We start from the raw sequence: 20495 nt of genomic DNA, 5'->3' as shown, positions 1-20495 counted from the left end.
TTGGCTACAAGCTCCTGGCAGTTAATTGGGGCCAGAGAAGGGGCCTCAGGCAAGAAGAGTGTGGCTGGTTCCAGGAGCACTTTCCTCTCCTGGACACACAGCTCTAACCCTCTTGGCTCTCAGAGACCAGGCCAATACACAGTACCTTTGTCTTCAAATGCTCAATACAGCAGAGTATTTTAATAAAGCTCCTGGAGGGCCGGGGTGAGTTTCTTCTCTGCAGAAAGGTCAGACCTACCTTTCTGCTTGGTCTCAGAATGGAACTGCCCTTCACATCTGATCATGCACCGTCCTTTGCTTAAAATTGCCCAGTGGCTCCCTGTTACCCTCCTGATAGGGTTCAAGCTCAAAATGGCATTCAGGTCCTTCCTGAATTTGACTCTGTCTAGACTCAGCATCAGTCCCCTCTGCCCAGTACCTTCCCCTTCAGGCACGCTTCCCTCAATGTGGAGCTGCTGTTTCAGCCCTCCACACCTTTGCATTTGCCGTTCCAGGAACCCACCCCACTGCCCCAAACTAACATTTTTGTAATCCTTCCCTGTTATCTCCCGAGGAAGCCTTGTCCGCCCGCTCCCTCATTTTGGAGCAGCTCTCCCTCGGGTTCCCACAGCACCCTGAGTTTACCCCTGGTACAGCATTCTCTGCACTGAGCTGCCCCTCAGTCTTCCCTGGAGGCAGAGCGCCTGCGGGGCAGAGCACATGTCTGTGTTATCCATCTCTGGTTGTGCCTGGCACCCAGGAAAGGTTTATAGAATGAAATAAGGTTCAAAAGCTCAAGCTCCCCCACCAAAGAAAAGAAAAAAGCCCAAGCTGCCTTTTGTACTGCAAAGCAAACATTCCATCTTCCTTCTTCCAACAAGCCCCCTTCCATCGGCGGCTATCCCAGACCTCCTGATCACCCAGAACCTGAACCTGGGAGTCGTCTTTCTCTTGCCCCCTTTCCCTCATCAATGTCTCTGGAACATCTTCCCTCCTCTTCATTCCCAAAGTCACTGTCTAAGTTCAAACGCTCTTGCCTTGCTGGCTTCCCAGCTTCAGACAACCACCTGGCTAGCTCTCCCGAACTATAGTTCTGAACTCCTCCCTTCTCCTCTCAAAAAACTTCAACACCCAGTGTCTTGCCTTGACATTCAAGGCCCTCCCACTGCCCTCTCCGTGCTCCAGGCTTCAGCCAAACCTGGCTGTCTTCTGTGTCCCTAAACACCCTCACCTTCCTGCCTGTGTCACTGCCCATGTTTTCCTCTCGATTGAAGTGTCAAACCTTCAGTGCCACCTCCCCTAGGAAACCTCCTAAATACCCAACTAAGAATGATTGCTCCCTCCTAGGTCACTTTATGTCTCTTCATTTGTTTTTTTAATTCCTGTTCTGGAAATATGTGCTATCTTCTTCCCCTCTTTCCTGGAAGTGTGGGCTCCTTGAGGGCAGAGTCCTCGTTCAATTCAGCTCTGTATACCTGTTGTGCCTCCATATAGTAGATGCTCAATAAATGCAGGTTGGATGAATGCCACTGAGGTGTGTGACCGTTTTCTGGCTTCCTTATGGAAAGCAAATGAAAGTGCCAGACAACAACAGAGAGTGGAGATGAGCCCTCCACCTGATTCTGCTCAGCACTGAGCCCTTTTCTCCGGGGCCACTCACCGATGCACACAGGCTCCTGAGAATCCCAGAAGGGCTGGGTGGCATTGAGACAGGTAAGGAGTCTGGCACCCTTCAGCTGGTAGCCAGTGGCACAGTAGAAGCGGGCGCTGCCTCCTGGATGGAGGCTGGTGACAGTCACGTCTCCATAAGCTGGACGTCGGGGAAAGTGGCAGCTCAGGAGATAGGCTGCAAAGAGAGAATGGGTGATACTCTGTGTGTGTGTGTGTGGCAGGAAGCTGAGCCACTGGCGTGAGGGGAGATCTGCTCCAGTCTGCCTGGAGGTGTCATTTGGGGTCAGAAGAAGCATTACGAGTTCCAAAAAAGACTCCCCTCTCTGCCCCTAGAAGGTGCCAGTGATATTTCCAGCAGCCTGGGCTGGTTCTTGGCTTCTGGTTCAAGCTTTGTGACACTTTAGGCAGGTTACTTAATCATTTTGTGTCTATTTCTTCACTTGTTAAATGAGGTTCAAAATGCCAGCCCACCTGCAAGGTTATTGGGAAAATAAATGGGATAGTGTTTTATCCAGCTTGGTATCCCTGGCACCCAGCAGATAATATATCATCAAGAAATGTTTATTCCTAGCTACTTGGGAGGCTGAGGCAGAAGAATTGCTTGAGCCCAGGAGTTTGAGGTTGCTGTGAGCTAGGCTGACGTCACGGCACTCTAGCCAGGGTGACAGAGTGAGACTCTGTCTCAAAAAAAAAATGTTGATTGAATGACTTGTAGATGTGAAAACACTTGAAATAGTGAAAAGCCTGTACTGATTGATGTAAAGTGTTGATATTATTTTTCCTGTGGGGACAAATATGAATTGCAGCAGGAAAGATTGAAGTCAGACAGTAAAAGCTTTCCCAATATTCACTGAAATATGCTAAAAAACTTGATGGCAATAGCTGTGGATTTCTTTTAAAACAGGATAGGGGTGAAGGTGGGGGAGGCAGAAGCCTTTGCAGAAGCCAGGAGAGGGACACGTTGCCCTGGGAAACCTGGTAGCTTTTGGAATTGTCATACCAAGTATAACCAAATGGTGGCAGCAAATCCTACAAAACAGTCTGGCAAATCCCAACCCAGGGCCAAGCTGCGTGGAGCTAAAAATGGGGATTCCGGCTTGGGTCTAAGAGGTAGGAGGAAAGGCCTGAAGGGGTCGAGGAGAGAGGCTGGGAGGAGGCTTGGGCTACAGTGCCCGACAATCTTTGGGGTGGTAGGAGGGATGGGGACTATCTAGACTGAGGAACTTGGGTCTTAGGGTGGGGAGGCCACCCTTGCTGATGGTGCCAGGTAGAGGGAGGAGAGGTGGGGGCAGGAGCTCTGCTAGCCTCTGTGAGACTTTATGTGAACAGAGAAAGCGGCTGCCTTTGGGCAGACCAGGGTCCAGAAACTTGAGTTTTGTGACTTTCACCTGTCCCTGTCTTAGTTACTATGTCTGTGAAAGTGGGAGGAAGATTTCTACTCTTCTGTTTTTCACAGGGCTCTTGGGTGGCTAATTGTGACTGGCAGGCAGTACAGAGCAGCGCTTAGGAGCAGGCTCTGGGGTCACACTGCCTGGGTTTGAGTAAATTCCCTGGGCTCAATTTCCTTGTTTACCACCCATTTTGAGTATTGCATCCGGTGTTGTAGAGGTTAAGTGAGAGGACATATGTAACGGCCTGGCGCAGAACTCATACCTAATACCCCAGCCTGCTGTTACTGTTGGTAAATCTTGATTAATAATAGCACTTCACCAGCTTCTAAAATGCCTTCACACTCTTCTTACTGGATGCCTATAGTATGCTTGGGAGGAAGGAAGGCAAGGGAGGGGTTATTAACCCATTTTCAGATGAGGAAAACTGAGGTTCAAAAAGACTGTGTACCCTCATCACACAGCAAGTAAGCAGTAGAGTGGGGACTTGACACTCCTGGCTCTAGAGCCCACTTGCTTTGCTTTCCAGCCCCCTCCCCTACCTGCTTACCAGCTGAAGTAGAAACCTGGGTTCAGGGGTCAGAGACACCTGACACTAAACAGACAAGGCTGCCCTGGGTGGTGGTTCATGGCGGCCACTCACAATGACCTGGGGACAGATTCCAGGCCAGGATGGGGAGAAGGGTGTGGGGCACTGTACCTAGTGGGGAGGGAGTTGAGGGGCTGACACCCAGGGAGGTCTAGACCATGAGCCAAATATAAGGCTCGATGCTTGTCCCTACATCTTCCTCTTGAGTTCTTAGCACAGCACGACTCTTGTAGGGGAGGGCCCTCATTTCACAGATGAGGAAACTGGGCAGGGATGAGGTGAGGGTAGGAGGCTGGGGGCAGACAATGAAGCCCCCAGACTCCATAGTAGGTAAAGTGCCACTTCCCAGGATGAGCTTCCTCCTGTTGCCATGACAACCATTCCCAGGGAGCCCGCACCACTGCAATCTGTCGAGTTATTTTCTCACTGGAGTCTGTTTTTGGGGCCAAGACCAGTGCCAAGAATGCTCAGGAAGGAGGAAGGGGATGGCTGTCAGGGCCCTCTGCCTCCCCACCCTGCCTGAGGCTGTGGGAGCGGGGTTGGAACTTGGTCCTGCAATGAGGCACTTGTGAGGGCCCATCCCTGCGACCTCCAACATCAGCTTGGACAGCTCCAGCACAAGTATGGGCATCAGGTCCCTCACACCCTCTCCTGGCACCCTCTTTCTCTAGCCCACGGAAACTCGTGTGTGAGCACATGCTCCTCCTGTTCTCATCTCTGGGATCAGGGCTAATTACAGACTATAATTAGGGGAATTACACTCATTAAGGAAAGAGCTGATCATTGACAAAAACTGGGCTGAAGAGGGAAGGCTTCTGGGAGCCAAGAAGGAGGCAGGATGGGGCCAGCTCTCCCAGCCCTTCCTTGGGGTCTGCTTCCCCTTGCCTGGCCTCCAACTCACTGCTATTCAGCCACCTTTGTCTGACTTGACAGAGAAAAGGTCCAGAGTTTTGTGCAAAGGAATTTGCAGCAAGAGAGAAGGTTACCGTGGCGTGAAATTATGCCCACTTCCAAGGAGGATTGATGAGCCATTAGGGAGGCTAGCTGGGCCGCCTAGACTTCACCCCTGCCTCACCTGGCCCCTTGCCTCTGCCAGGCCCCTGTACAGCCCCTGCCCACTGCCAGGCTCCCTGCTGCCTCTCCAGACTGCTCCCCCCAGTTTGGGTGGGGAGGCCAGAGTAGAGTGAACGCTCCTTAGGTGGGGTTCCAAGCATCCCCAATTCCGGAATGCCAGCCCTGCACCCAGGCATGGTCCTCTGCAGGGCTGCAGAAGTGGTCCATGACAATGCAAGACAATCCTGTGATTGTTCACACCAATTATTTCCCTATTAGCTCTCCCCAGTCTGAACTGGTTAACCTGCTGCAAAGGATCAAGCTGACTTTGTGCCTAGGGTGGGGGGGATGGGCAGGAGGGAGGGAGATGGGAGAACAGCAGAGTCCCAAGCCCCTCCTCCTCCCTCTCCTATCCTGCCAGCCCTTTAATACTAGTTTCCTTAATGGAACATGTGCGAAGCACTTGACATTCACCATTTTGTTTAATCCTAACGTGACTTTGTGGGGTAGGTGTTTTGGTCTCAAATTACAGGAGAGGAAAGGGAGGGTCAGAGAGGTCAAATGACCTGTCCCAGGTCAACAGCCAGTGAGAAGAAGATTCAAACACGGAACTGCTGGTCTCCTGAGTCTGTGATTTTCCCATTACATCATGCCATTCCCCTATTTCCATAGGTGTTCTGAGCTGATTGGGGCATGCACCAGGTCTAGTGTGGGCGAGGCAGTTCAAGAAGTGCAGGTTGGCAGCTAAAGACCTCTAGATGGTTATTGTCAAGCCCCCCTTTGACTTTGACCTTCTTGCATTTGGGGAGGGCTTCTATTGTTATTGCCAGTTTAAGTGTCTGCCGCCTCCTGAGATTCTGAACTCCCTGCGGGCAAGGACCTTGGCTGGTTCAAGTTGAGATTACCAGTGTCTAGCACCAGCCTGATAAAGAGGAGGTGCCTTGGGAGAGTTTACTGGATGAATGAATGAATGAGTGAGTGACAGTGGGCACACCTGGAGGCTGCCTGATCCTGAGGCAAGACCAGCTCTCTGCAGGGTGGTGGGCTGAGGAGGGAAGGCCCTGGGGGTTTCAGATGATACTTACCTCCAATTGTGCAGAGCTTCACTAGGTACCTGTGCTCTATGTGACTGGCCCCGCCCTGTGCCCTGCAGGCTGTAATTGCACCAGAGACCCCCAGGAGGGCAGCCAGTCTGGGCTGGTTCCTCCCTCAGCTGCCTGGGCCTTACCTTGGTAGTGGAAATGGAAGGTGCCAGGCCCAGCAGGTGGTGGGAGACTCTGGAACCTCACAGCTGCTTGGTGGGTGGGGCTGCGGATGACTTGGCCCCGAAGCAGGAAAGACTGGTTGGCCAGGGGCAGTGGGTCAGGTCCCCCCAGACCCTCCACGGTCACCATCTCCCCCTCCCGGAGGCTGATGTTCTGGACCTGCCCACGTGGAGAGAGCAAAGCAGAGCAGTGAGACTTCTTCCGGCTGCCTGAGCCCTGCTGCCCTCAGGCTCCTGGAGGCCCCAGCTGCCTCCTCATGGGGCCAATCCTCAATGCCCCTTGGGCGTTCGAGCCCGCAGGCCCTGAGCTAGGCACCCTGGTGCTGGAGGAGCTCATCTCACCTTCTCAGTAACTCTGTGAGATGGGTCCTGAAGTTCAGAGACAGTAAATAGATTATCCAAGGTCACAGAGAGAGTATTAGCAGGACTGGGATTTGTAAGTACATCTTTCTGTCTCCATAGCTTTTCAAGTACACCAGCTACTTCCTGCCTCTTCCCCTCCCTGGGCTCAGTTTTCTCATCTGCACAGTAGGGGAGTAGGGGCGGGGCAGTGTGTTGATCTAGATAGCTCTGAGGGCCTGGCCAGCCATGTGGGGTCTTGGGCATCAGACCCTTATGCCCAGCTTCCCCTAGACGTCCTCATTCCCAGCCTCATACCCTCTACCCTTAAGCAGCGGTGCCCCTGGGAATGATCTCACTTTCTATCTGGATGCCCAAGTCAGAAACTGGCGTCTTGCCTCCCCGCTCATACCCCACATCCAGTCAGTCATTCAGTCCTGTCAATTGGACCTCGACTCTGTTCACTGTTCTTTACCCCGACTGCTACCTCCCTGACTTGTCACTGTTATTGCTCACCTAGATCACCATGGCAGCCTCCTGGCCGGCCTCCCTGCCTGTAGGGCTTAACCCATCAATATTTTCTGAGCTGTAGCTGGTTAATAGGCCCAGACCTGTTGCTGATTAGGGTGCTTCCTTGTTTAAGTCCTCCAGTGGTTCCACTGAGCCCATGGAGCCCCCATCATCTAGTCCAGACTCCTCGCTCAGCCCTCAAGACCCTGCCCACCTTGGCCCCTGCTGACAGTCAGCTCAGCCTTACACCGTGCCCCTCCACATGTCCGCCACGGTTCTCGCCTCTCTCTTCTCTGATCCTTTCCTCTGGCTGTCCCAGGCCCCTCTGCCACCACCCTGATCTTCAGGCCCTCAATCCCTGGAGCATCCTTCTGAGCTCCATGCCTCCAATCAGTCAAACAAAGATTGGACAAGGACAGACTGCCCAGAGTGGAAGCAGCGGCGTGGCCTGGTAGAAGGAACACTGGATTGGGAGCCTAGAGATCTGAGACCTCATCCTAACCATGTGATCTTGGACAAATACTAACTATTTGAGCTTCAGTTTCCTCGTTTTATGAAACAGCCTCGTGTAGATCTTTGCTACTCAAAATGTGGTCCCCACACCAGCAGCTTCGGCATCACCCGGGAACTTGTAAGAAATTCAGAATCTTCAGACCCCATATCAGATCTACTAAATCATACTCTGCATTTTAACAAGATCCCTGGGCAATGCAAAAGCACGGAACTACATGGCCTCCAAGGCCCCTACCGTGGTGCTCTGAGGCAGGGCCTTCAAGGGCTAACCGCCTGGCTGGTTAAATGGCATCGAGTGAGTCACCAAATTCTTCCCAATCTTATTTCTCAAATATTCCAATTGGTTCCTCTTCTCTGTCCTTTTGTCGCTGTCCTGGCTCTGATCACCTCCTGCCCATTGTTTCTCTCCTGAGAATGGATTTCTAACCACCTGTCTCACCCCTTCCATCCCCAACTCATCTCCTGGGCCCTGGCTGCCTCGGACCAGACCATGCCTCTCTCCTCCCCAAACGCTGCTGGGGACCTCAGCTTGCCCAGAGGACAAGGCCCAAACTTCCCAGTGCACGGTTGGCTCTAGTGGCTTTGTTAGCCTCATTTAACCCGCACTGCAGCCACAGGCCACCCCTCACTTCCGCCCTTCTGGGCATTCACGTATGGGACTCTGCACAGGGAGAGACGTCCTTATGCCTCTCCCAGTGACACTGAGCATCTTTTTAGATCTCGAGGCCACATCCTCTGCCTCCAGAGCCAGGCCAGTCAGTCCCTCTGCTGCAGACTCTCCCCACTGGGTCCCCACTGGGCCTCTGCCCATTTTGCCACTAAAGCCCAGGTTGGCATTTTGGGTCACAACACTCTCTTCACTGGCCAGTCTCAGCAAAGAAGTGTGGAGAGAGTAAATGTGTGGGCTGCTGGAGGTGCAGGTCTCGCCAGGTTCCTGTGAGCTGAGAAGCACAGAGGATGCCGAGCCCAGCCAGGTCCAAGGAGCTAGCTGCTGCCAGGCTCTGGGCCTCTTAGACTGTGGGTGCTGGGAATAGATGTGCCCTGGGGGCTCTAGAGGGGCAGCTGGGCAGGGAGGGGTCCCTATCCCTGCTTGAGAGGAAAGATCTGGTAGTTCTCTGGGCTGAAGCAAAAGCTCAAGGCAGGGTGCGGGGGGTGGGGGGGGCAGAGGCGCCTCTCTCTGCAAGGAGCTCCCCACCCAGGCACATTTGGGTGGAGGCTGCCTGACCATCTGCCGGGGACATTCCTCAGGGAATTCCTGCAGCAGGCGGAGGCTGGATGAGGTCCCTTCAAACTTGGAGATTCTGTGATTCTAGAGTTGGGAAAACAAGACTCACACACGTGGAATCTGTAATTATCGAGAGATGCCAGGCAGCATATAATTCTGCTTTAAGTGGCACTGAATGCCTACAGCAGGAATCCTCCAGGGGACAGCGGAGGGCTGGAGGCTCGGGGAAAGTGCGTGGAGCAGGTGGGTCTCAGAGCGCCTTGAAGAGGGGAGCGCTAGGAGGAGGAGGAGGAGGAAGGGAGGACACTCATTGCAGGGGAATTACTATGAAAGTAAAGACAGAGAAGTGGGAATTAATTTAGCATTTTCTTCCGGTTCCCTATATACCTCTAGCTTCCTGCTCCTGATCTTGCTGCTTTGCTGGGATCAGAGTGCAGCAGTGGTACAACAGAACAGCAATAACGACAACTGCTATTCATAGAGCACCTACCATGTGTCAAGCCTTGTACCAGGTGCTTTCCATGTCTTATTTCAAACTTACCCCAATTCTATAGGGTAGGTGCTAAAATCTTTTCAAGATGTTGGGATTTGAGTTCCCACCAACCATCCTTCCCCCTACGCGCTCTGTAAAGCTGGGAAAACTGGGAGCTGTGACCTCTGGCCCCCTCTGTTGTGGGGGAGGCAGGGCCCCTCAAGCTGGCCTGGCTCCCAGCCCACCCCGCCAGGCGGTGAGGGTCGGGGTGAGAGCATGGAATGGAGTGGCTCCTACGCAGAAGCCTCCCTGTTCCCAGCCAGAGGCTGTCTTTGCAGCTCTGGTCTCCTGGGTTTCAAGCACCCACTTGCAGGCCTGCTGCAGTGGCTGGAATGTAATTTGTCACTTGTTTGAGGGCCAGGCTGACAGGGGCCAGACAGGGCTGGGTGTTGGACAAGGGGGGTGATGAAGACTTGATACAATTTGTAGGCATCTGAAGAGTCTGGGAGACAGATTGAAATGTCAGCTCTGCTCACGAGGGCTGTCTTGCCATGCCCATAGCCAGTGACAGGAGGGGACCTGGGGGCCAGGCGGGGGGAAGACAGAAGCAGAGGGAGCTGAGGACAATTGCCACAGAACCCTGGGCAGTCCAACACTGCCCTGCTTCTAGCAGACCCTAGGGTCCGTTCAAGGAAGAAATGTAGCCACTTTGAGGGGACTGGCCCCTTGCTGGATGGGAGGTGGGGAACATTCAGGTTGCCTTCTGCCAGCCCCCAGATCATCAGGCTTGTCTGGCCTGCCTGTCCCCATAGAAGCTGCCAGTCAGGTCTTCTGCGCATGTCCCAGTGGTGTGACCCATGGGTGAGATGGGGCCACGGTTTTTGTGCACACTCATATCAGTACAACCCAGCACAGGTAGATGAGCACAAGGGTGACTCTTGTGTGCCATCCCCATGCCACAGCTCCCCTGGAGTCTCCTGGTCACCACCCACGTGTGTACTCTGACACTGGCCCACTTGTACACACACAGCCCCTTTAAACACATGTCCTGGCACATGTGTGTCCTCACATACCTGTGCTCCCTCACACACATGGTAGGATAATCACAATTTTTCCCATAAGACCCTTTAAAGTTTTCAAAGCTCTTTCACACCCCTTATCCTCTCAGATCTCACAAAACCTCAAAAGGGGTTAGAGCAGGCTGCGCTTTCCTCCCCTTTTAGATAAAGGCACTTTGTAATCAAGAAGTTGAGAGATCCTTTTTGGTCACCCAGTGAGTCCAAGGCAAAGCCAGGAGGAGTCTAAGCCAGGACTCCTGACTCCTGGTCCAGTGCTCTGCCTTCTTCATGCACAATATCCCAGGCCCCTCCCCGGGAATCTCAGGTGAGTGTCCCACGGGATCAGGCAGAGGGGGTCTGGGGCAGGGCCTGGACAAGCCCCTGTCCCCGCATGGGACTCCTGTTTGGATTTGCCCTGTATCACTCCTAGGCCAATGTCAGGAGCCAGGGGAAAAACGGGGGCTCTTGAGTCTTGGGGTCAAATCCTAGCTCCATCACTGACTGAGTGAGGGTCCCTGGGCAAGTCTCATGACCTCTCCAGGCCTCAGCTTTGCCTGTGAAATGGATAATATACCCACTGCATGAGACTGTAAGGATTAAGTTAGATCCTGCCTGTCAGGCCTCAGCACAGAGGGGCACGGCATTAGCAGTCCTCTTTCCCCTTCCTGGGGAGACCTGGGCCCCACCCTGGCAAAACCTTGGCATCTGCCACAGTGACAGCTGGCTATGTACCACCTCATCCTCGGGTCTGCCAGGACTCTGCTTAGAAGGCATCATACATACCTGGGAGCCGCCCTCTCCCCAGCCCAGGCTCTGCAGCTGCCAGGAGACGAGAAGCAAGGCCACGGGCCTGAGGCGCCGCTGTGCAGTCGGGCCTAGGAGGGAGCTTCCGACCCCAGAGAAGGAGCCACACTCAAAGGAACCGGCTGCAAGGGGCCTTGTGCGTCATTTGGCTCAATTTCCTTTTTCAGAGAGGGAAACTGAGGCCCAGAGATGGCCAGGTGCTTAGCCCCAGTCATGGAGCGGTGGATTGCAGAGCCAGGATTGGAACCGACAGCTTCTGTGCCCTTCTGAACTGGGAATCATCCCCAAAACCTTATTGGTAAGGAATGGGGAGAGGGGCCTAAATCTGTTGAGGCCAGACCTGCCCCCCTCAAATGGGTCTTCCTGGAGCCAGAACACAGGAAGTTGCCCAGAAGTCCCACCCCACCAACCCACAACCCCCTGCTGGTGCCCACATCAGGCCTGGGCCTGGCTTAGAAGGGCAGGGCATTCTGGCTGTCAAACTGACAGCTGGCCTGGCATGGAAGAGTTGTGTGCCAATGGAGGCACCTGGGGCACAAGGGCAGGGCCTGTGGGCAGCTGTGCCCAGGCTCCAGATGGTGCAGAAAGCAGCCAAGCCAAGATGGAGGCTGGCAGTGAGAGGGCTCTGGCAATGCCAAGTGCAGAGAGAGGCAGGCGCCAGGCCCAGAAAGGCCTGGGGCCCTTCGGGGAAGACAGGCTGCCTGGGGACAGGATGGGACCCAACAGGCCATGGGGCTCATGCCCACCTGCACTGAAGGGGCTTCTCTGGACATCTCAAGGAAGAGCCTAGCCCGGTGCTCGGTCCCCGGCTGAACCAGGCAAGCCTTCTCTGATCACGGAGGGCCTGACCCATGGGTGGCTCAGACACTCAGCACCAGTGGGCACACGCAGCTGCAGCACCATGAGGGGAGGCAGGAGGCAGGGGGGAAGCAAGATGGGAGGGGCTGTGGTCCAGGCTGTGGAGAGTACGGCTTTTAGGGATTCTAGTACCCCCGAGACTGCTCCTTGAAAAAAGGGAAATGTGAGGTCTTGCCCAGGGCCCCAGACTTTAGGCAAGGGCTGTAGTCACGTGATAGGAGCTCAGTGTGGTGTCTGGCTGACTTGCTCGGGATGTGACTTGTGAAGCCCTGAGACAGTCCTCTCCTCCCTGGCTCCTCTCCTCCTCCCTGCCCAGACTTTGCTCCTCCCATCTACCCCGAGTGATCCCGGTGGATTCATAGAGGGGCAGGCAGGGAGTTCTCCATGGTGGGCAGAAGCCACGGGCATCCCCTCTCCCTGAGCCTGAGCAGCCGTGGGCCAGGCCTTCTAGCTGCCCACCCATCCTGCCCCCAGTGTGCAGCATGGTCTGGCCCAACTATCTGCCTAGGCAGGAGGGCACTGCTCTCAGGCCAAGCCTCTGGCAGGAGTGTGATCCAGAGCCCTTGCCCTTACCCCCACACCTATGCAGCAGTCACCTTTCTGAAACAGGCAGGGCAGCCTCCAACAGCCAGGCCTGCCGCACCTGCTGCCTCTCAGCCCAGGTTTGGCTGCTGGCTTCTCATCCTATAGGCCTCAGGGCAGGGTCATCACCTGCAGGAACCCTTCCTTGGCCCCCAGGCTGGTGGGGTGTCTCTGTCCTGGCAATCCCACAGCCCCCGTGCTTCCCATCCCCAGCCCCGCCAGCACTGAGCGTTCTGTGGTCATTGTGTATGATCTCTGTCTCCCCTGCTACCCGTGAAGGTCTGTGCCCCAGCTCAATTTATGCTTATGGGACAAATCCACTCATCAAAATCCATTCGTGATTAACTGAGTGACCTCAGGCAATTCCCTTCCCTTGCCTGGGCCTCAGTTTCCCCAGATGTCTGGTGGATACTGGTCTGCAGTGTCAGTAATTCTTCAGGTCCCATGTGGCCAGTGTGGTGTGGCCAGGAGGCCCGGGCGGGAGTAGGGGTTGCTGGAACTGGCCTTGGAAGGAAAAGAACCTTAAACCCTGCTTTAGTCCCGGCTGATTCTGTCTCTTGCTCCTTTCCCAAATCGGGTGCTGACCCAGCTCTGGCCACTCTGTCCCGCTACCCCATGGCCTCAAACTCTATCTCGGGCCATCAGGGCTAACAGGGTCCCCAAGGACTCTGCCCCTACGGTGCTGAGGTGGAGGGTGGGGCCAGCAATCTGCCACATTTCCTGACAGCAATCCAGGGCTGTGGCAGGTCTTCCTCTCAAGGTTGCCTGGTAACGGCTTTTGCATTCTTATGAAAAAACGTGGCAGCCCCAGACAACAGACACAGGGCTTGTGTGAGGGGCGGGCATCCAGGGCGGGGCTTGTGCCTGGACCAGGGCAGGGGCAGCCAGAGCCAGCATCTTGTCCCCCCATTGTGGAGGGTACCAGGGCTGGGCCCAGCCTTGTCCAGTGGGCTTCAGTGGGGGCAGTAGGCTTGGGGGGCAGGTGGGGCCACCCAGGCCTGCAGGGGGGCACTCAGCCTGGCATCTGCCCCCTCCCACCCGCTTCCCTGCACCTGCAGCTGGCGCCTTCTACCCAGTGAGCCACAGCCGGTGCCACCTCTCATTAGGTGATGATTTTACATTAATTACCTTAATTAAGCGGCGCTGAGTGCTAATGGCTTGTTGGGGGGGGGTGGCTGTTCCTAATTACCCTCCCAGTCAGCCCTGAGTGAGGGGCACGGGCTTGGCAAAGCAGAAGCAAACAGTTGTGGAAAGAAGGGGAGGAGCCCACCAGGGGTGGGAGAGGGGCCCCCTCCGCAGGGCCTGGCTCAGAGACCTGGACCTGACGTCCCCAGAGGGGTGGGCTGGAGGCATTGCCCCAGGACAGGTGTAGCTGGCTCCAGCCCGGATCCAGGGGCACAGGAACTGGAATGGAGGGATGCAGGTGGGGAGTAGGGGCAGCCCGTGCAGCCCGGCTCCCCAGACTCCTCAGGCCCCTGCCTGATCCCCTCCGCTGGGCTGAACTCCTCTCCTCCCTACCCGCGTCAGTCTCCAAGATCCAAGTCACATGTTACCTCATTCCTTCCTTCCCCCATTGCTTCGTCCAGTCATTCGCGGGGTCCATGGCATACACATCTGGGCCCCAGGCTACAGGGCACCCCCCTCAAAGAGCTCAGTCTAGCTGAGGAGGGGGACAGCTATGAACAGATCAATAGAGGGGCAGAGTGAAGAGCTAAAGTGAGGGTGCCCCAGGCTTTGGGGATCAGGAGAGAATTCCCAGAGCAGGTGATGCCAGGGATGAGTCCTAAGGGAGGGGGCGGGGGGACAACTCTTGCAGGCAGAGGGACCAGCATGTGCAATTGGGGCTCGTGGGGAAAGAGGGCTTGGCCCATGCAGTTACCTGCAAGCTAAGTGCAAAGGGGAGAAGAGAACAAGGGCAGAAGTGGTTGAACATGGACCCTTGATTCAGGGGTCCCTGGGGGATTGTGGGGAGCAGGACTGATCTCACGTGGGGAAAATGGCTGCAGTGTAGGTGGAGGGGGTAGCAGGGAGCAAGTGTGGGTGGGGAGACCAGTGAGGCGGCCACTGCGTCGTGGGGCTGGGGGAGTGGAGAGGGGTGACAGGCTGGACCACTGTGCCTGTGGGGATGGATGGAGAGAAGCAGGCAGATTGGAGACTTTGGGGGAGTGTCAAGGTGACAGAGCTTGGGGACGAGTTGATGGGATGGAAGAAGGAGGGGGAAGGGCAGAGGGGACGCCATCCACATTGCACTGTGGTTTCTGACCTGACGGGAGTGGAGTGGCAAGAAGATTTGGGGAAACAAAAAGGAAGATTTGGGTCTGTGGAGGTTGAGGAGCCTGTGGGACATCTGTGAGGACCTGCGGTCTCAGGCCTTAGGATTAAGAGAAAGTCTTAATCCCAGGGGAGGGATGAGACAGCCCGGGGAGGCTGGGGACAGGAGGCTGGGGCTGTAGGTCTGACTCCCCCCATAGCTGGTCACCTCTCCGATGGAGCAGCCATGTCTGTCTTCCCCACCTCCGCATCCCGGGAGCCAGCACAGGGCCCGCCCTGAGGAGCTGCTCTGCTCGGGGAGCATTTGCTGAAGGAGTGAATGAATGGATAAATGAGCGAACGAAGCTCCCTCAGACTGAATCAGGCAGCTCTGCGTTCTCTCCACTCAGCCACATGGATTCAGAAGCAGAGTTTACCTGGTCCCCTGCCCATCCAAGGCTTGAGGCACCTCCTCAGGCACTTCTAAGCCCCTGATCAAGCCCCTGATGAAGCCCCTGGGGGAAGCACAGCCCCTCTCAGCCTCGGGCATTGCTGAGTGGGAACAGTGGCCCTCTCCACTCCCTGGCACACAAGACAGAATCCAACCATGTTTTAGGCCCATCTCCCAGCCCTGGCCTTAGCACCCTGCAACTGACGCCCCTGAACATCCCCACCTCCCTCACAGCAGGTGCCCTTCTGGGGAAACGAAATCCACTGGCACCGACTGGCTTTGCCCTTGCCACATCCAGGTCACTCGCCTTGATTTCCACGCCGTAGCCAGGGTAGACAGAGATGTAGTAGAAACAGTCCAGGCCGACATCAGGAGGTGAGCTGGGGGCCGTGGGGGAGTCCAGAGAGCCCTCTGGGCCGGAGAAATTCCAGCTACAAGGGCCTGGGAGACAGGAGGAGACACAAGGCTAAGCCCAGCTCTGGTGCAATGGGTCCAACTAAGGCTAAACCATGTCTGTGGAGGACGGTGGTAAAGCCCACCTCTTGGGATGTCTATCCCCCTGTTGAAAGAAGGGACCACCTTTTATTGAGCACCTACTATGTGCAATCTTATTTCAGTTCTCACAATGGCTCAATGAGGCATGTTTTCTTATTGCCATTTTACAGAAGAGGCTCAGAGGTGAGATGTTACATGAAATTCCTAGGGACACGTTATAGTTGGAAGAATCAGAATTTGAACTCAGGTCTATCTGGTTCTGATCCGCATGCCTCCGGCAGGCTGGCTCTTGGTGCTAAAGGGCAGGGCAGGCTGGTATGGTATCAGAGACAGACTTTTAGGGGCCCTGTAGTTCCCCTCACCCCATTTCCAGATCTGTAAACAAGCAGGTAGCTCACCTGGTGGCCGGACTGTGGTGATGGTGGTAGTGACAATGGTGGTGGTGGTGGTGGTCTCCTCGTCGTCCCCTGAAGCTGTGGAGGTGGCAATGATCCCCTCGATCCCAAGCCCTGTGGTCTGGGACACAACTTCTGGAGCCCATGGCCTGCCCAGGTCTCCGGGACCCTCTTGGGTTGGAGTCCAGGCTCTGCTGGGGGGCGTAGAGCTGGGCCTCTCCCCTGGGCCCAGGGTGGGCACTGCCATGCTGGGCCCTGGAGGTAGGGGAGCTGTGATGTGAAGCACAGGGGGCTCTGACTCCAGGCTCCAGGGTCCTTCCCTGGACTGGGGCTGAGTGGGTGCTGCAGCCATGGCCGGAGTGGGGCTGGTGAAGACAGGGCGGCTGTCCTGGTTGGCCAGGCGGGGAAGGGGACTCGGGGTGAAAGGTGTAGGTGGGTCAGGCTGGAAGGGCAGGGCTGGCCTCAGCTCCTCCTCGCCCCTCTCCAGCCCCTCTTGTAGGAATTCCTCAAGCAGTGGGTGGTGGTTGAGCAGCTTCAGCGTGGGGGCTGTTGTGACGAAGTGGACACCTTGTTCTGGCTGCTCAGGTGTGGGGGCTGCTGTCAGCTCCCCATTTGTCTCCTCAATGCCTGGGGCTTGCCCTTCCCCCACAGTTGGGGCCTCTGAGGAGAGTCCTGAAATAATAACAGATGATCAGAGGTTCTTCCCCCGTGCCATGTAAACAGCACCACGCCCAGCCCAAGCAGTAGGAGACCCATCTCTCTTTTGACAGAGCACTGAGGAGCGCTCACTGTTGAAAACCGTGGAGCTATAGAATTTTAGAGCTGGAAGTGAGATGATATCACATACTGCAAGGATGGCACGTGAGATATTTTTTCTCCTCCAGCACCAGAGGCAGACATTACTAGTCAATCATTGCACTATGTCCTGCTGTTCTCAGATTCGGCCTCAGAATCCTTCTCCAGGCAATCATGCTTGATACCTCACACTGCCATGACGACAAATAAATAGTTGCTATCCCTAACCTAGTGCAAAGGCCTTATTTTACTGATGAGGAAATTGGCCAGAGAAAGAAAGTGACTTGCTCAAAGTCACACGACCAGTTGAAAACCAGATGAGAACCTTAGCATGAGTGCTGTCTCCCACCAAAGTGACTTTTCTGCCTGACATTATGGGCTTTCACGTTCATTTCCTGTTCTCAGTGAAACTGCTGGTCATTAGCCTTAGGAAATATGTCACATATTTGGGATTTGATTTTAGATTTCCTCATGGGTGCATGATTTCTTTGTTAGGGTCCTATTAGATCCCATTTCTCTCACTTCTCAGAAAATCATTTCTTTCATCCCCTTTCCTATTCTTGTGGTTCTTCTAGAGCAGTAATGTGAATAGAGGGGGACAAGCTAAGCTCTGGAGCTAGGCAGATGTGGCTTCAAATCCCAGATCTGGCTGGGCACGGTGGCTCATACCTATAATCCCAGGACTTTGGGAGGCCAACGTAGGAGGATAGCTTGAGGCCGGGAGTTCAAAACTAGCCTGGCCAACATAGCAAGAGCCCTGTCTCTAGAGAAAATTTACAAACCAATTAGCCAGGCATGGTGGTGTGTGCCTATAGTCCTAGCTACTCTGGAGGCTGACGTGGGAGGACCCTTGAGCCCAGGAGTTTGAGGCTGCAGTGAGCTATGATTGCACCACTGCATTCCAGCCTGGGTGACAGAGTGAGACCCCCTCTCAAAAAAAAAAAAAAAAAAAAATCCTAGATCCATCACTCTGGGGCTACGTGACCTCAGGCAAATAATCTATATTCTATGAACCTTGGTTTTCTCATCTATAAAATGAGGTTTCTTTTTTAAGATTGACTGAGATAATATTACTTCCCTTCCCTATTTGATATTTCCCTCTGAGTTCGTTTTTTCTTTCTTGTGAAACTGGTCAGGTTCCATCTAGGGCAGTGTCTAAAATAGGGATAGAATGGACATCTGGCATGCTACCCACCTACCCTCCAATTCATGGCAGACATTGCTAATCAATTTTGGTTATTTCTTGCTAAGGCCATATGGGACTTCAGAATCCTTCTCAACACAGTTATCCAGGCAGCCAGTACTAATCAATTAGCTAGGCTATGGAAAATGAAAATTATTTGTTTTCTCTGGGTACAGACTGCTGTGCTATTGATTATTTTGACTTATTCAACAACATAGCTGGAGAGATGATTCATATTCTGCTTGTGGCCCCTTAGGCTCCCCAGATCTTTAACTGCCAAGAAAAGGTTAATGGATGCTGGCTCTAGATTCAGCTCATACAGAGTTTTGCCAGCTCTGAGAAGGCTGGGAGGATATTTTGAGATCCTTACAGCTCTCAAAATGGCTGCATGAGGACTTGAAGGGAAACACAGCCAGGGCGAGATAACAGAGTTTGCAAGGAGAAGGTCGCTTCCTCCGCACGTCTGGTGGTGGGGCTGTCATTCCACAGGCTCACACCCACCCCATGGATTGGCAGGCGTGAGGAAGTGGCAGATGGCCTACGTTCTGTTCAGGAGACCACAGCAGCTCTGATGTGTCAGACAAATGGGAGGAGGGAGGAAATTGGGGTGCGGGAGGCAGGTAGAGGTTGGAGGGCTCTCCATTCCTCTGGGTCGGACGGGCCTTGGTATCCCAAAGCCCTGAGAAACCTGGACCAACTGCTATCTCCTGAGATGCTCACTGAAGCAGCCCATCTGTGCTCCGGCATTCTGTGCCAGGCACTGACAACACAGTGTCCAAACTAGATGCCCAGCCAGGCCCATACCCCCAGAGCAGATGGTTCACCAGTGCCCTGTGTCTTTCATCTGAATCAGCAACGGAGGGGCCAGGCAGCGCCAGTGACATGCCCGGACAGGGCTACTCATTTTGCCCACCCCCCAGATGTCACACAGCCTTTGCCGGGCAAGCTGAGACTGATCTTAGCATGGCATGAAGAAGAGGAGCCTTTCTCATCGCACATACTGGAGCCCCCCGGAGATGTGCTTTGCTCATGTGTCCCCTTCCAAGATTGCCCAACAAGAGATGTGGCCCTTGGCTCTTAGGTTGGGTACCTGTGGGACTCTTCACTGGCAGAGGGCGTGCACCAGAGAGCCTCTGACTTGGGAAATGGCCATAGAGGGCACAAGTCTTCCGCCTGGCTGCCAGGTGGGTGCTGGGCAATGGAGCAGAGCTAATGGGCACCTCCCATCGCTGTGGATTGCGCTGATTGTGTTATCTGGGGGGACTGAGCAGTTGGTTAAATGGGATCAAGATAGCATATCAAACGAACAAATTGATTCCAAAATCAGCCGACACTTGGTCCCAGAGGGTGTTACCCACTGTCAGAAAGGGTAAGATAATCTCTAGGAGAAAAACCATTTCTGGGGAAGGGGCATCTCCAGACACCCTGGCTGATTCTGTTGGAGGCCTAAGGCTCTGTGACCTGCCCCTTAGGTTCCCAGGAGATGGGGCTTCTCTCTGCCTGGGCTGACTGAGTTAGTTCAGGGGTGCAAGGACTGGCAAAGGGGGAGAGTGTGACACAGGGACAGCAGGAGAAAGTCAGGGGCTGGGCCCAGATGCCCAGTCAGGCACCTGCTGTGCCAGGCCCTTCTGTATTATCTAACTGACACTGTGACTGATGAGGTGGGAATCTAATTCCTACTTTTCAAACAACCTGATGCCTAGCAGGGTGAGGTGAGGACTTGCCCAGAGTCTCGCAGTGGAGGAGCTGGAATATAAACCTCCGTTGATCTGGCTTCAAAGCCTAAAGTCTTGCCAGACACCAGCCTGCCTTGTGAGAGAAAGAGACTGGAGCTACCCAGCAGAGAACACTCTAGCCAGTTGAGGAAACTGAGGCCCAGAGAGAGGAATGGACTCGTGCAAGGTCTCGTGCAGTTGGAAGTGGAACTGAGGCCAGACCTTCTGGCATCTGGCCTCGGGTTGGGCCTGAGCTGAATCAGGCCCTGGGGAAGCCTTCTGGCTGGCACCCAGGGAGCCCCACCCGGTGCCGGAAGGACGGGCATGAGGCTGCAACCCCAACCGGAGACCCAGCAGCACTCTCCACAGGGCGCAAGGGCACAGAGTCACACAGAGCTGGGTTCAAGTGTCAGTTCTGCCACTTAAAAGTCATGTACATAAGCCTGAGCAAGTGGCCTTTCAGAGCCTTGGCCTCCTCAGCTGTAAAGCGGCCACTCTGGAAGGGTTCTGTGGGAATCTGGATGCTCTAAATAGCGTCCTGAGGCCGACGGAGCGGCAGCCCCCTGTCAGGGCAACACTCAGGCAGGCCCAGGGGGCAGGAGGGGCTGGTGTGTGGGGGTCTCTTCTCTGGGGGAACCATTATCCCGGTTGGGTGGCAGTGTGTGTGACCCTGAGGACGTCAGAGTCCTCATCCATAAAACAAGGCTCATACGGCACCATCCATGCACAGGGTGGCCACCTTCAAGGCCCTGCATGTCCGTGGGGGACACAGGCGCGGTGCCAGAACACGGGGAGGTTCTCCGCGCTGAGCCGCCCTCCCCTCCCCTCCCGCAGGGCTGGGAACCACCCGCCCCTCCCCCCTCCGCCATCCCCTCCGCGGAGGCGGCCCGGGAGCTTCCCCGCAGC

General features: G+C 55.0%; 1 protein-coding gene across 3 annotated transcripts in view; it reads right to left on the bottom strand.

Moving 5' to 3' along the window:
• SEZ6 (seizure related 6 homolog) overlaps positions 1 to 20495 on the bottom strand; it is a 44558-nt gene that overhangs the window by 6530 nt on the left and 17533 nt on the right. For all 3 annotated transcript variants that reach the window (XM_069483554.1, XM_069483551.1, XM_069483552.1), the window contains exons 2-5: positions 15900 to 16568; positions 15314 to 15447; positions 5909 to 6104; positions 1640 to 1825 (exon numbers count right to left, since the gene is read on the bottom strand). In XM_069483554.1, coding sequence (XP_069339655.1) covers positions 1640 to 1825; positions 5909 to 6104; positions 15314 to 15447; positions 15900 to 16248 — 865 coding nt within the window. In that variant the 5' untranslated portion in view covers positions 16249 to 16568. The remainder of the gene's footprint in view (positions 1 to 1639; positions 1826 to 5908; positions 6105 to 15313; positions 15448 to 15899; positions 16569 to 20495) is intronic.

This window comes from Eulemur rufifrons, chromosome 9, assembly GCF_041146395.1.
Source record: "Eulemur rufifrons isolate Redbay chromosome 9, OSU_ERuf_1, whole genome shotgun sequence".
In the NCBI taxonomy this organism is placed as follows: domain Eukaryota; kingdom Metazoa; phylum Chordata; class Mammalia; order Primates; family Lemuridae; genus Eulemur; species Eulemur rufifrons.
This window is presented reverse-complemented; position numbering and strand designations above follow the sequence as displayed.